The 12,805-nt window shown below is 48.0% G+C and overlaps 1 protein-coding gene across 1 annotated transcript; it reads left to right on the top strand.

Annotated features, from left to right (window-relative positions):
- Nucleotides 1-5,421: 5,421 nt before the first annotated feature.
- Nucleotides 5,422-12,193, top strand: LOC142258411 (protein kintoun-like). Its single transcript, XM_075331004.1, has 4 exons — nt 5,422-6,807; nt 8,423-8,557; nt 9,869-9,942; nt 10,305-12,193. The coding sequence occupies exons 1-4, from the start codon at nt 5,497-5,499 to the stop codon at nt 10,357-10,359; spliced, it is 1,575 nt and encodes a 524-aa protein (XP_075187119.1). The 5' UTR covers nt 5,422-5,496; the 3' UTR covers nt 10,360-12,193.
- Nucleotides 12,194-12,805: the final 612 nt, after the last annotated feature.

Below are 12,805 nucleotides of genomic sequence, written 5' to 3'. Positions count from 1 at the left end.
CCCTTTATAAGTAAATAATTAGCTTATCCCAATCATGGTTAGATTTGGAGCAATAGAAGTAACTGAATCAGAGAAAATAAAGTATTATTTAATCAATTAAAATGAACATATAAAATAGCAAAAGGTGCCTGATACATGAGTGATGCCGGGCGAATGTATTGTAATGGGATCACACAGGATAAGTGCAAGACTAAAGCTGGTGTCACACATAACGACGACGACAACGACGTCGCTGCAACGTCACCATATTCTGTGACGTTGCAGCGACCTCAACAGCGACGTCGCTATGTGTGACACATAACAACGATCAGACCCCTGCTGCGAAATCGCTGCTCGCTCCTAAATGCTCCAGGTCATTTTTTGAACGCTGCTATCCCGCTGCGCCATGCTGATAAGCTGATAATCCTTTTGTTTGACACCGCAGCAGGGACGCTACGCTACGTCTGAAACCACACAACGACCGTCGACGTCGCTATGATCGCTGCTCCGTCGCTGCTTTTTATACCATGTTTGACAGCTTACTAACGATCATCTATGGTCGCTGCTACGTCACAGAATATGGTGACGTTGCAGCGACGTCGTTGTCGTCGTCGTTATGTGTGACCCCAGCTTAATAGTTATAAATCTCAAATACTAAGTCCCACGTTAGATCCACATGTCTCATTAACACATCACAGAAGAGTTGTAGTCTATGTAAGGATTACTTTGGAGTCTTCTGAAGACGGATGACGCACCACAACATGACTACTTATACCAGTCATGCACAGAAACCTATTCACTTCCACGTGCAGACGCGTTTTGCACATTATGTTGCTGATGATCATAATGGCCAATTAATCTGTCTGGTCTGTCTACACTACGGTTGGAAATCTATTCAATATCTCATAAATTAGCTGTGACTCTTCACTGAATAATACCAACGGGGTTGAAAAATGTCTAAAAAGATCAAACTGTGCTACATTTTGAGGCATAAACATGGCAGCCGCTCACTCGGGACAGAGGTACTACGTGGTCTTTATTCATATTTTTTTTTCTTTTTCAGGATTAATTTGCAAGAAGTGGATTTTTATTTAAGGTCTATCCATCTAATAAAACCGCAGAAGATAGGTAAGAGTCTCTGGCCCTCAGTATGGTACACGGGTGCTGCTCAGTTTGCAACAGGGGTTCAGGACAGGCGGGGGGGGGACATATCATTGGTGCAACCTGAGCCCCCACACTGGGGCCCGAGAGGTAAGGGTGCCCATTTATAGCTCCAAAGCAGGAGGAATTGTGCATTTTGATGAGCTCTTGTGCTGAAAAGGGCCCATATACTGTTCTTGAACAGGGGCTTTTCCGTCTATGTCCGCAAGTGGCTCAAGAGATGCGTGTCGCTGCTTAAGGGTACCTTCACACTTTTAGCGATGCAGCAGCGATCCGACCAGCGATCTGACCTGGTCAGGATCGCTGCTGCATCGCTACATGGTCGCTGGTGAGCTGTCAAATAGGCAGATCTCACCAGCGACCAGTGACCAGCCCCCAGCCAGCAGCGAAGTGCAAGCGACGCTGCGCTTGCACGGAGCCGGCGTCTGGAAGCTGCGGACACTGGTAACTAAGGTAAACATCGGGTATGGTTACCCAATGTTTACCTTAGTTACCAGCTCACATTGCTTAACTTAGCGTGTGCAGGGAGCAGGAGCCGGCACTGGCAGCGTGAGAGCTGTGGAGGCTGGTAACGAAGGTAAATATCGGGTAACCACCTTGGTTACCCGATGTTTACCTTGGTTACAGCTTACCACAGGCTGTCAGGCTCCTGCTCCCTGCACATTCAGGATTGTTGCTCTCTCGCTGTCACACACAGCGATGTGTGCTTATCAGCGGGAGAGCAACAATAAAAAACGAACCAGGGCTGTGTGTAACGAGCAGCGATCTCACAGCAGGGGCCAGATCGCTGCTCAGTGTCACACACAGCGAGATCGCTAATGAGGTCACAAAAAACGTGACTCAGCAGCGATCTCAGTAGCGATCTCGCTGTGTGTGAAGTACCCTTAAATCAAGTGAATTTAATATTCCAAAGACATGGAGATAGGAAATTTAGATTGTGATCCCTAATGGGGACAGTGTTGTTGATGTATGTAAAGCGCTGTGGAATATGTTAGTGCTATAATAAAGATTATTGTTTTAATGCTAGCACACTTTGTTTTCCTTTGTTTTCAGCATTTCCATTCATTAAGGTTATCACCTATTCCGAGGCTCTTATCTGTGCCCAGACTGATCCCGAGAATGGGGCTTTGGACTAAATGGCACTTTACACGCTGCAATATCGCTATCGATATCGCTAGCTAACATACCCGCCCCCGTCGGTTGTGCGTTACGGGCAAATCGCTGCCTGTGGCACACATGGCTTACACCCGTCACACGGACTTACCTTCCCTGCGATGTCGCTGTGACCAGCGAACTGCCTTCTTTCTAAGGGGGGCAGTTCGTGCGGCGTCACAGCGACGTCACATGGCAGCTGTCCAATAGAAGTAGAGGGGCGGAGATGAGCGGCCGTAACATCCCGCACACCTCCTTCCTTCCTCATTGCCGGTGGACGCAGGTAAGGAGATGTTCATCGTTCCTGCGGTGTCACACATAGTGATGTGTGAAGCCGCAGGAACGACGAACAACCAGCGGCATGCACCACCAACGATATTATGAAAAGGAGCGACGTGTCAACGATTAACGTTTTTTGCCATTTTTGCAATCGTTGATCGTCACACACTGCGATGTCGCTAATGACGCCGGATTGCGTCACAAACACCGTGACCCTGACGATATATCGTTAGCGATGTCACAGCGTGTAAAGCACCCTTAAGGCCGCATTCCCAGATCCATGTGTCATGGATGTCGGATCTCCATATATGAGGCCGCAGCCAGTCCACACTCAGACTTGGGGTACGGTACCACTAGCGTATGGCTTCTGATGTGAGAGCATGGGAAGTGATGTGCTAAGGACCCTCTGCTGCGGGTGTCAGATAAGGGTAATGTGACTGTGATGTGATCTTACTATCGCGATCTCCGGTGCGGAGAGGAGGGGGGGGGCACTTTCTCCTCATCTCTTCCGCTGCCTGTCTCTTCGTATATCGCACTGCCCTCAGATTACACTCTCCCATAGACTTGTATGGGAATGCATGAGCCAAGACTCGCTGCCAAACGCAGCATGCTGCGATTCATTCCGCATGCCACTATGTAATGAGAAATCAATCACAGATGGACGCTGCCCCATAGTTGTGCACTAGAGTGAGAGCAATCTGATGTTTTATCGGACTGCACTTGTCCGTGCAAAAGTCAAGTGGAAACAAACCCTTGAAGCGATGGCTGCACGTCTGCCCCACTGCTACATTCATTGTCTACTGGACTGTCAAAAAATGAATTAGGCTACGTACGCACGCTGCGTTTTTTTGACGCTACGTTTTGTGCATTTTTGCTGTGTTTTGGTGCCGTTTTTGGCTGCGTTTTTGATCTCTGCGTTTTGCTGCATTTTTCCAATGCATTGCATGGGTGGAAAACGCAGTAAAACGCAAAAAAGAATTGACATGACCTTTTTTTTTTTTCCAGCTCAAAAATGCAGCAAAAATGAAAACTCATAGGCTTTGCTGGGGAAGCAGTCATGTAGTTTAGAGCTCAAAAACGCCACGAAAAATGCACTGTGCGCACATAGCCTTAGATTATCTTTTAATAATGGGAATAGCCCTTCCATGAATATTAGCTGATTTAGCAGTTGGGGCTGTATGACCATTGAGCGTGTGTGACAACATCTGGACTTTTCCGTGTTTCTGTTCCCTTATTCTTAGCACAAGATGTGTCTGGAAGTGGATAAAGGTCTGTTTACATTGCATGAGCAGTGGCACAGCACGTCCACTGATCGGTATGTGTAAGATCGCTCCGTGCACACTGGCGGCCATAATTCACCATTATCTTTTATTGTAAATGCGGCTTATCGTCCATCACCGCACTGGGAGCACGGGAGGCCGGGGACACAAGGAGGAGGTTTCTGCACTATGAGCACATGGGAAATAGCTAAACCCTATAATCACCTCTAAGGTCATCTTTACTGTTAAGGTGGTGTCACACACAGCAACGACGACAACGACGTCGCTGCTACGTCACCATTTTCTGTGACGTTGCAGCGACGTCCCGTCGCTGTCGCTGTGTGTGACATCCAGCAACGAGCTGACCCCTGCTGTGAGGTCGCCGCTCATTGCTGAATGTCCAGCTTCATTTTTTGGTCATTGCTCTCCCGCTGTGACGCACAGATCGCTGTGTGTGACAGCGAGAGAGCGACGAAATGAAGCGAGCAGCAAGCAGGAGCCGGCATCTGGCAGCTGCGGTAAGCTGTAACCAGGGTAAACATCGGGTAACCAAGAAGCCCTTTCCCTGGTTACCCGATATTTACCTTCGTTACCAGCGTCCGCCACTCTCGCTGCCAGTGCCGGCTCCTGCTCTTTGCACATGTAGCTGCAGTACACATCGTGTAATTAACCCGATGTATACTGTAGCTAGGAGAGCAGGAAGCCAGTACTCAGTGTGCGCGGCTCCCTGCTCTCTGCACATGTAGCACAGGGACACGTGTCGTTATGATCACTGCTGCTTCTGCTGTATTTGACAGCTAAGCAGCGATCATAACAGTGACTTACAAGGTCGCTGTTGCTTCACAGAAAATGGTGACGTAACAGCGACGTCGCTGTCGTTCAGTGTGACCCCAGCTTTAGAAGGTAATCAGATTATTTAGGAATGAATTACCTTTTCACTTGCAAGTGATCACATTTCCTGATCTACCAGATTACAGATGTGTGAGGGCTCCGCACCAGTCTGTGCTTATCACCAGACGACTATTGATCTATGGGAACATCACACATACAATACACCCATCAGTGACTGTCACCGCTGCTGCTGCTGCATTTGGAGTTCGGCTGTAAATAACAATCATTTTTGTGTTGCAGTAAATTGCAGAATGTGTGACTGGATGATCAGGACATGTTTGTGGTGACAGAAGATTTTAAGATCCTCCCTGTACAAAAAACTGTGCATTTTCTGTTTATCTTCTGTATCTCCTAATGTTCTGTAATAAATCCGATGTCCGTTATTATACTGGGCTCACAGTCAGTGCAGGATAGTTGCAGGAGGCTTGCACTGTGTGTATAAAGCCGGAGAAGCCACTTCTATACATTTGGCCTCTTCCAGGCTTAGTCCAGTCTAGAGTAACCCCATTTAGGATGCACAATGTGTGCTCCAATGATGTGTAATGGACAGGAGCAGCCCCGCCCCCATCAGCTGTCTGGGCGGCACGTGTCTGCGCTGCTCTACTGTAAATAAACCGCGGGCTTTGGTCTCCAGGACAACCAGAAGACGCTTTCTCCCTATTGGCTGAGGGGCGGGGTTTTGCGCAATATAAATAATCCGCCAGTTCCCGGCTTGCGCACATCTGCCTTCCCCTCATCACTGAGCGCCTGTTGCCTAGGTGACCAGCTGGAGAAGATGCAGTGCTTAGATGTCCAGGACCTCAATCTCCAGGAGCTTTTCACCAAGTACGTGGCGGAGACCCGGGACTCCGAGAACCGGCGCCGCTACGAGCAGGACATGCAGGAGATTGCGCGGCAGAAGGGCTATGACGTGCAGTTCATCCAGCCGCAGCCCTGTTATGTCCTGCGGACCATTGTGAACGGGCGCAACAAGGCTTATGTGAACGTGTGCATCAGCCCCGAGATCCAGAAGCCGCACCATGCGCCCGACACTAGCGAGGAGAGCGGCCAACACTGGACCCTGCCGTACGTCATCAACCCTGCCCGGCAGGAGCTGGACCCGGAGCACTGCCGTGTGCTCGTCTACGACGTGGTCTTCCACCCGGACACCCTGCAGCAGGCCTCGCAGAGTGACCGCTTCAGCACCTACGTGGATCTGACGGCGCTGACATCCGTGTCCCGGGAATACCGCGTGCAGGTGGACACCGAGAACTTCCAGATCATGGCCAATTACTATATGGGGAGAGAACGGCCGACCTTCATCATCAAACCGATCTCAGGAGAGGCTCCCAAACCGCAGAGGAGCGGGGAGACCACCCAGCCCCCCACAGCAGCCAGGGACAGCAGACCCTCTCCCCCGGAGCCCACCATCCCAGAGTACACCATACGCCACCGCTCCTTCCTCAGCCTGCAGGACTCCAGAAATTCCCGGGACTCTGCCCCCAACCCAGTGCCCCAAGAGCTGGTGATCACCGTATACCTGCCCCTACTGAACCTCCAGACCGCCATCAACCTGCAAATCCACCCCAAGGATCTGAGCCTGGAATCCTACAATCCGGCCTACAAGCTGCAGCTGAACTTGCCCTACCTGGTGGAGGACAGTCGGGCCACGCGACAACTTTGCGATACCAAGAAGCAGCTGGTGATCACCCTGCCCGTGGTCCAGCGGACCCCACCCAGCCTGATGCCCACTCCTTCTCCAGCCAAAGAGGACTCTCTTCAATCCAATGGGGTCTCCAAGTGTCCCATAGTCACTTGCTCCCAGGATGCCACCACAGTGACTCTCCTCATCCACGTGAAGGACATTGACCAGCACAGCGTCACCTCAGAGGTCAGCAGCTACCAGTGTGAAGTCCGCTTTTGTGTGAAGACATCGAATGCTCCTTCCGTCTTATTTGTGGCCTTCCTGCCGCAGTACGGCCTGAACACCAACGAGATCGCTGTCAACGTGTCGACCGACAACATGGTCATCGAGCTGACAAAGTCCACCGACAACTTTGGCCCATGGAAGAGCCTCTACTATGGTGTGAACAGCAACACTCTGCAGGTGAGTTATATGTTATAACTGTATTCACACATGTATGCGGTGTCCGTGTGCTGCCTGATTGTTCAACACATGAACCCATTGAGTAGAGCGGATGTATCCATCACACACTATCCAGGATAGGAGAATGGGTCCCTGTGTCGTCCAATAAAGCAGCAGGCAACACCGACTAAGGCCGCGTTCACACATCCAGGTCACGGTGCTGGGGGTCTCCTAGTCTGGACTCTACAACCTCTTATATTCCTATGAGGCTGTGGAGTTCAGGGCAGGAGACCCCCGACACTGCGATCAGACTGTGTGAACCCGGGGTTATATATATATATTATATATATATAGAGTGATTTTGTCCAAATTATTATGGGGTCCATATTTAACCAATGCTGATATCCTCATGTGCCCCCCCTCCCCCACTGGTTACTTGCTTATTTACTTTATCTACCTTTGTTCTTATCCATTTTGCTTTCACCCTCGGATTAAAGCAAACATGGAAAGAAACAAAGCAGAAGAACAGATGTGGTCAGAGGTTTTTTCATAATATTGTATTATGTTTATATTGTGAAAACCCTGAGACGTCAGAAAGAGAATTCCATTTCTTTCTCTTTCACCACATCTGGTTTTCTTAGTTTCTTTGCCATTTTGCTTCACACTGAGGGTCTTCTCCATTAGTATATCCCGTGCACATACTCGTATACCACATTGTGATTATTTCTGCTATTCTCATTACTCGTTTATTGGATAATATTTTATACCTGTGTTTCGGATTCCCCTTCTTCTCATGTAATGTACACACTTCACACAACACTTTAGTGTCGGGATCTCTGTACTCTGATGGGATGGTTCACATTGGGTGTAGAGATCCTGGGGTTACTGCCAGTTATCCCTCTCTTTCTATGGCAGTGCTCACTTGGATTTACATCACTTTCTTTGTATAACCTTCTGTTTAAACTGTACGATTACATTTGCTGTCTATTTGTAGTTCCCTGATCTTTAGAATGGGGGTTGGGATCCTGTGGTTCTGTAGGGCATGCTGGGAGTTGTAGTGTCAACTGCTGAAGTGGTACAGGTTGATGACCGTTATGTAGACCAGTGTTCCCCATCTCCAGTTGTCAAGAGCCCCCATGAGTTCGTTTTCAGGGTTTCCTAGTATTTCACAGGTGATAGTTCAATATGCACTCATGGGGGCGCCTGAGGACTGGAGATGGGGATCACTGGTGAATATGCAGCGTTACATGATGATGACTCGGTGCTGCCATCTGCTGGCCTGTGTAATAACTGCAAGCTGTGCCATAATGGCAGCTACTGTGGGAGCGCTGCTGTCAGGCTTTGGCCGAGGGCTCAGACGAGCACTGGGGGCCACATAAGCATGAGAGCAGCCGTCCTGCAGTAGCTGCCATTAGTGTATATTATATTGTTTACCATGGGAAAAAAATGTCACACTACAGAGCAGGGGATGGGTGACCAATTGTACCGAGCAGGGGGTGACAAACTAAGGTGCATAAAATGCATCTCCACATTGTTATACTGACCAGGCTGGTGATAAAATCCCTAAGGGTTAATGGATATTTTCACAATTGTATCTGAGATGTTACCTGACTTTTCTTTTTTTTTTCTTTTATAGGAGGCGAGCTTTATTAATGAAAAGAATATGGCTGATAGTTTACCCCCTTCTACTATTCCATGGTCCACCCAGGTGGATGCACCGCAGCTAAATGTCCTGGAAATGACTGACAGAAGGACCCACATCCGGATGAAGGTAAGCACCGACCGAAAGGTCTGTTATCTATAGGGGTTCTCCAGCACAGGACGACTGTTCCCACCAAGCACAGGCGCTCGTGCATCTTGGTCCGATCACTTACCTCCACCTTCCTACCTGCTGGTTTTCTATCTAAGAGGGGAAAGCCAGCAGGTGGGAAGGTGGATTTAATGATTAGCCGCCATGATGCACGAGCGCCTGTGCTTGGTGGGCACAGTCGTCCTGTGCTGATGGACTCCCCTTTAAAGGGGGTGAAGTCTGAAGGCTGCAGAAATCTAAATCCCTATCTCTTCATTGCCCCAATCTAAACTAATTTCTAATGTGACTGTATTAAAAATTTCCATTACAGGTAAGTTTAGACTGGGGCAATACATGGATGGGGATTTAGAGGGACATTTCTTCAGCCTTCAGGCCGCCCCTTTAAGGCTGTGATGTAAAGTGTCATTTGATGCCTCTTGGTCCAGACAGTGTAGTGAGTTAGTCCCATCTCCTCCAAGTTTACACTATATAGGATTGACATGATGTTCTGCAGCAGCTGTGTAATGAAGCAGCAGGATTGTCTTACACATAATATCCTATGCCCTGTATGTCATTTAGTCCAGCAGTCTCCATGTAAAGGGGGTCACCGGTCACACAATATTGCTGACCTGTCCTCAGGATGGGTGATCAGTGTCAGACCGGCGGTGATCCGGCACCTTCCACTCGGCTGTGACCCGGTCCTGTGGTGGCCGGATGTAGTCACTGAGCGGAGCTGTGGTCTGGAGAATGGCTTCCTCTTCACTCCGAGCTGGTGCCGTATTATCAGATCAATCTGATATTAACGCTTTATCCGAAGGACAATTCCTGAGTATCATGTGACTGGTGAACCCCTTTAATGACTGCGCTTTTTGGTGTCAGTTTTGGTTTTTTTTTGCCTGCTGGAACCAATCATAAGTAGAGGGGGTCACACACACGTCACCGTCCCAATTTTTGTCTGTGGGCGTTCATGCACTTGTGTCACTGCCGCTCCTGTGGACAGTAAATGGATCACTGACCCTCCGTGCACATAGGGGACCCGGCCCCCCAGACTTGTACGATTGCTTGATCCCATTATCACCTGTCCAGGAGAGGAGGCTGCACATGCGCTGGTTCTCACTGCTCCACCGTATGCACAGCTCCCATAGCAGTGAATGGGGCCGGTGCATGTGCAGCCCCCTCTCCTGTCACTGCTGGCCGGGGGACCCTCCATCTGGAGCCTCTTTAGTTTTATTTTTTAATGTAAATGTAAACAAAGTTGCTAATAGGTTTTCTTTTTTTTTTTTAATCCTATAGTCTGCAGCTTATTATAAAGTGCACAGACCACCAGTGCTGCCTTCCAGTGGTTACCGGCCCCCTAAGTATTCGAGGTAAGTAGCATCTTGTGACACGTTTGTACTGTGAATCAGTGGATGTGTTTCCTTCACCCTCATGGATGGGTTCTTGCAGCCTCCCCATGAAGATGTACAGATCTCATCCCCTAGACCTCTGCCACATGTGAACATGCCCTTACACCATACGGCGTGCCGTCTCTTGTTTGTATGGGCGAAGCTGTTAGTGATGCGCTGGTCTGCAGCCTTGCTGACGGTTTCCAATTATCTGTTATTGTATATAAAAAGTACATGTTTTCTCCATAATTGTTTGTGTATTAATTGATTTTCCATCATTCTCCTCATTGTAATATTAGGATCTTATTGGTGAATATTTCATCACTTTTCTTTGTCACTTGCAGATATCTTTGGAAGAGGAGCAGTTTCTGGCCAATTAAGAGCAGCATTCGGGTCTGAGCGGGCTCCGGAGTCTGAGGAGCAGTCATTCTGATAACACAAGACAATCCAATACCAACGAAACCTCCGAGGAAAACCAGCAAAGTCCACACCTGGCGATGGACTGTCCACATCACCCCTGACACAGCCCTCTGCCCAGCGAACCCACACAGACCGCCCCGCTGAGGAAGATGAGGGTCTCTGCACACCGGCCCCAGAACTTGATGGAGATGATCTGCCGGATGGTGCAGAGCTTGCTCCAAATCCTACACCCAACCCATCCAGTACAGACCATGTCCTCTATGACGTCGCCTGCTCCGACAGCTCTGCCCTCTTCTTCTCCGATCACAGAACACAATGTGCCTTTGTTTGACTACGCCCTGTTGTTTGACCTGGACTGATTATTCCATGTAGATAATTTTGTAGTAGTATTAAATTGTATCACTATTTAGAGGTTTTTTATTTTTTTTCTTGTCTAAATCATCAAATCCACCAGGCATGTACTAAACATGGATTGGGTTACTAGGCTCTTCTGATGAGTGAGATGTTGATGTTTTTTTTTTTAATTTTTTAACCTCTAGCCAGAAGGGCCTAGGCCGTACTTTCTGATCTGTATTACCATCGTGATACCCGTCCTGAGCTAACAGCCTGGTAGCCATATATTATGTGACGCTGTTAGTTCAGGTTAGGAGACCACAAGCGTGATACAGAACAGAAATTATGGCTGTGTGAATACGTCCGTACCCAGGAGAGTCGGTATCATGACCTGGACTATTATGGCCCGACAATGTCTCCTACATTAAGCAAGATCTAATCAGTGCTGAGGCATGCCCTTCACTTGGGGGAGGGGGTTACACTGGGATCCTCTTGGGTACGGTCGTCTTATGTTAGGATTATATATTTTTATTTCTTTACCTTGGGCAATGCTGATGTGTTATGCCTGGGGCAGGGCAAAACATGGTTCACGGATTCTGTCCGGTGTCATTGACATCTGTCCCTCCCCGTGCCCTGCCCTAGGCCGAGCATGGTCAGCTTTGCTCCGAGTCTTCCGAACATGTCACTTTAGTAGTTGTATTCTTGTGAAATAATCTGTGACTTCTTATCTTCTAACTTTGCATTGTGTCGTTCCTCTGGTCACCCTCCTGGGAAATCTATGATCAATGCCCATCTTGTCAGTAGGGTCTATGCTATGGGGTACATCCAAAAAACAATATTTTATTTTAATTTTATTTTTTTTTACACCCCGCAGCATAATTTCCTGGAGGAGTAACAGAGGAATGTCACAATGCAGGGTTTAGAAAACAACAACACAGAATTGAAGTTTTTGGGGAATAGAAGTATGTAATAGAATGGACAATGTCTTCTGTGAAGATGTTGGACAATATCAGAAAAACATGGCTGCTGTATACTAAAAACAGCGCCACACCTGGTGGTGAGCGGTATCTGAGCTCATTCCTATCCACATCAGTGGTGCTGAGCTGCGATCCCGCACACGACCGGGGGGGGGGGAGTACTGTTTTTGGCAGGTTTTTTTTTTTTTTTAATGGTGCGCAACCCCTTTTAAAGACGCTTCAACCTTCTAATGTGTTTGCTTCTCATAGAAGATGGTTGTGACTTAATTATAGGTAATTATTTTTGTGCCAAACATTTCCTGAGCCTGCGAGCTCGCTTACTTGTATATTTGATTTTATTTTGTCCCTCGTTTCCGTTTTCTATTTCTTTCCCAACACTGAACAGATCTCTGGGGAACGAGTAGAAATGTTCTCCTGCTGCTGGAATCTGGTAACTGCACATTGGGCGGTTCCAGGGGCCAAAATCCGAGTGTTTATAAAGTGCGATAACAACTTATTATTGTTTTATGTGCAATTAAAATTTCTAAAAAAAAAACCTGACTGATGTATTTTTTTATTTTGAATTTTTTTGGGCCACATGTAGAAAAGCCTTTAGGTATTGCCTCGCTGCATTACATCTACCACCCGTCCAGCCTCCTAAACATTCCCTACAAAACTACAACTCCCAGCATGCAACGCTGACTTGATCAGTCTCTCCATGCTTGGAGTTGCAGTTTTGCAGCAGCCACAAGTTGCATAACACTACATTTTATCAAAGATATCTGAAACTGTCAGTTTGGGTCACAGCAGCTAAATATCAGTGTCGGACACAGTCAACTAAATGCACTGACTTGCCGCTAGTATAGGCTAAAGGTTTTATGAGAATTTGTCACCAGGTTTCACAATAGATGCTACGTACAATTGAGTAATCTAGTCCTGATGAGGCTGGGGTACTTTCTTTGGATCCATCAGATCTGTCGGAATGATGGCAATGTGATGCTGATAGGCCTATACCAGGTGACGTCACCTCTGATGTGGAAGTATTGCATACGCTCTTATCTGCACATGATGTGGGGTGCGACTACAAGGGGAAATGTATAGGCTGCAAAGGTGATCGTCACACCCCGTATACACAA

This window comes from Anomaloglossus baeobatrachus, chromosome 12 (assembly GCF_048569485.1).
Source record: "Anomaloglossus baeobatrachus isolate aAnoBae1 chromosome 12, aAnoBae1.hap1, whole genome shotgun sequence".
In the NCBI taxonomy this organism is placed as follows: domain Eukaryota; kingdom Metazoa; phylum Chordata; class Amphibia; order Anura; family Aromobatidae; genus Anomaloglossus; species Anomaloglossus baeobatrachus.
The sequence above is the reverse complement of the archived record's forward strand: the minus strand, read 5'-3'. Positions and strand labels throughout refer to the sequence as shown.

Bases quoted from the DNA above. Each gene is read 5' to 3' on its own strand.
- LOC142258411 (XM_075331004.1), top strand. From the start codon at position 5,497: ATGCAGTGCTTAGATGTCCAGGACCTCAATCTCCAGGAGCTTTTCACC. The intron at 8,558-9,868 runs GTAAGCACCGAC...TTAATCCTATAG, and splicing joins GGACCCACATCCGGATGAAG to TCTGCAGCTTATTATAAAGT. The intron at 9,943-10,304 runs GTAAGTAGCATC...TGTCACTTGCAG, and splicing joins CGGCCCCCTAAGTATTCGAG to ATATCTTTGGAAGAGGAGCA.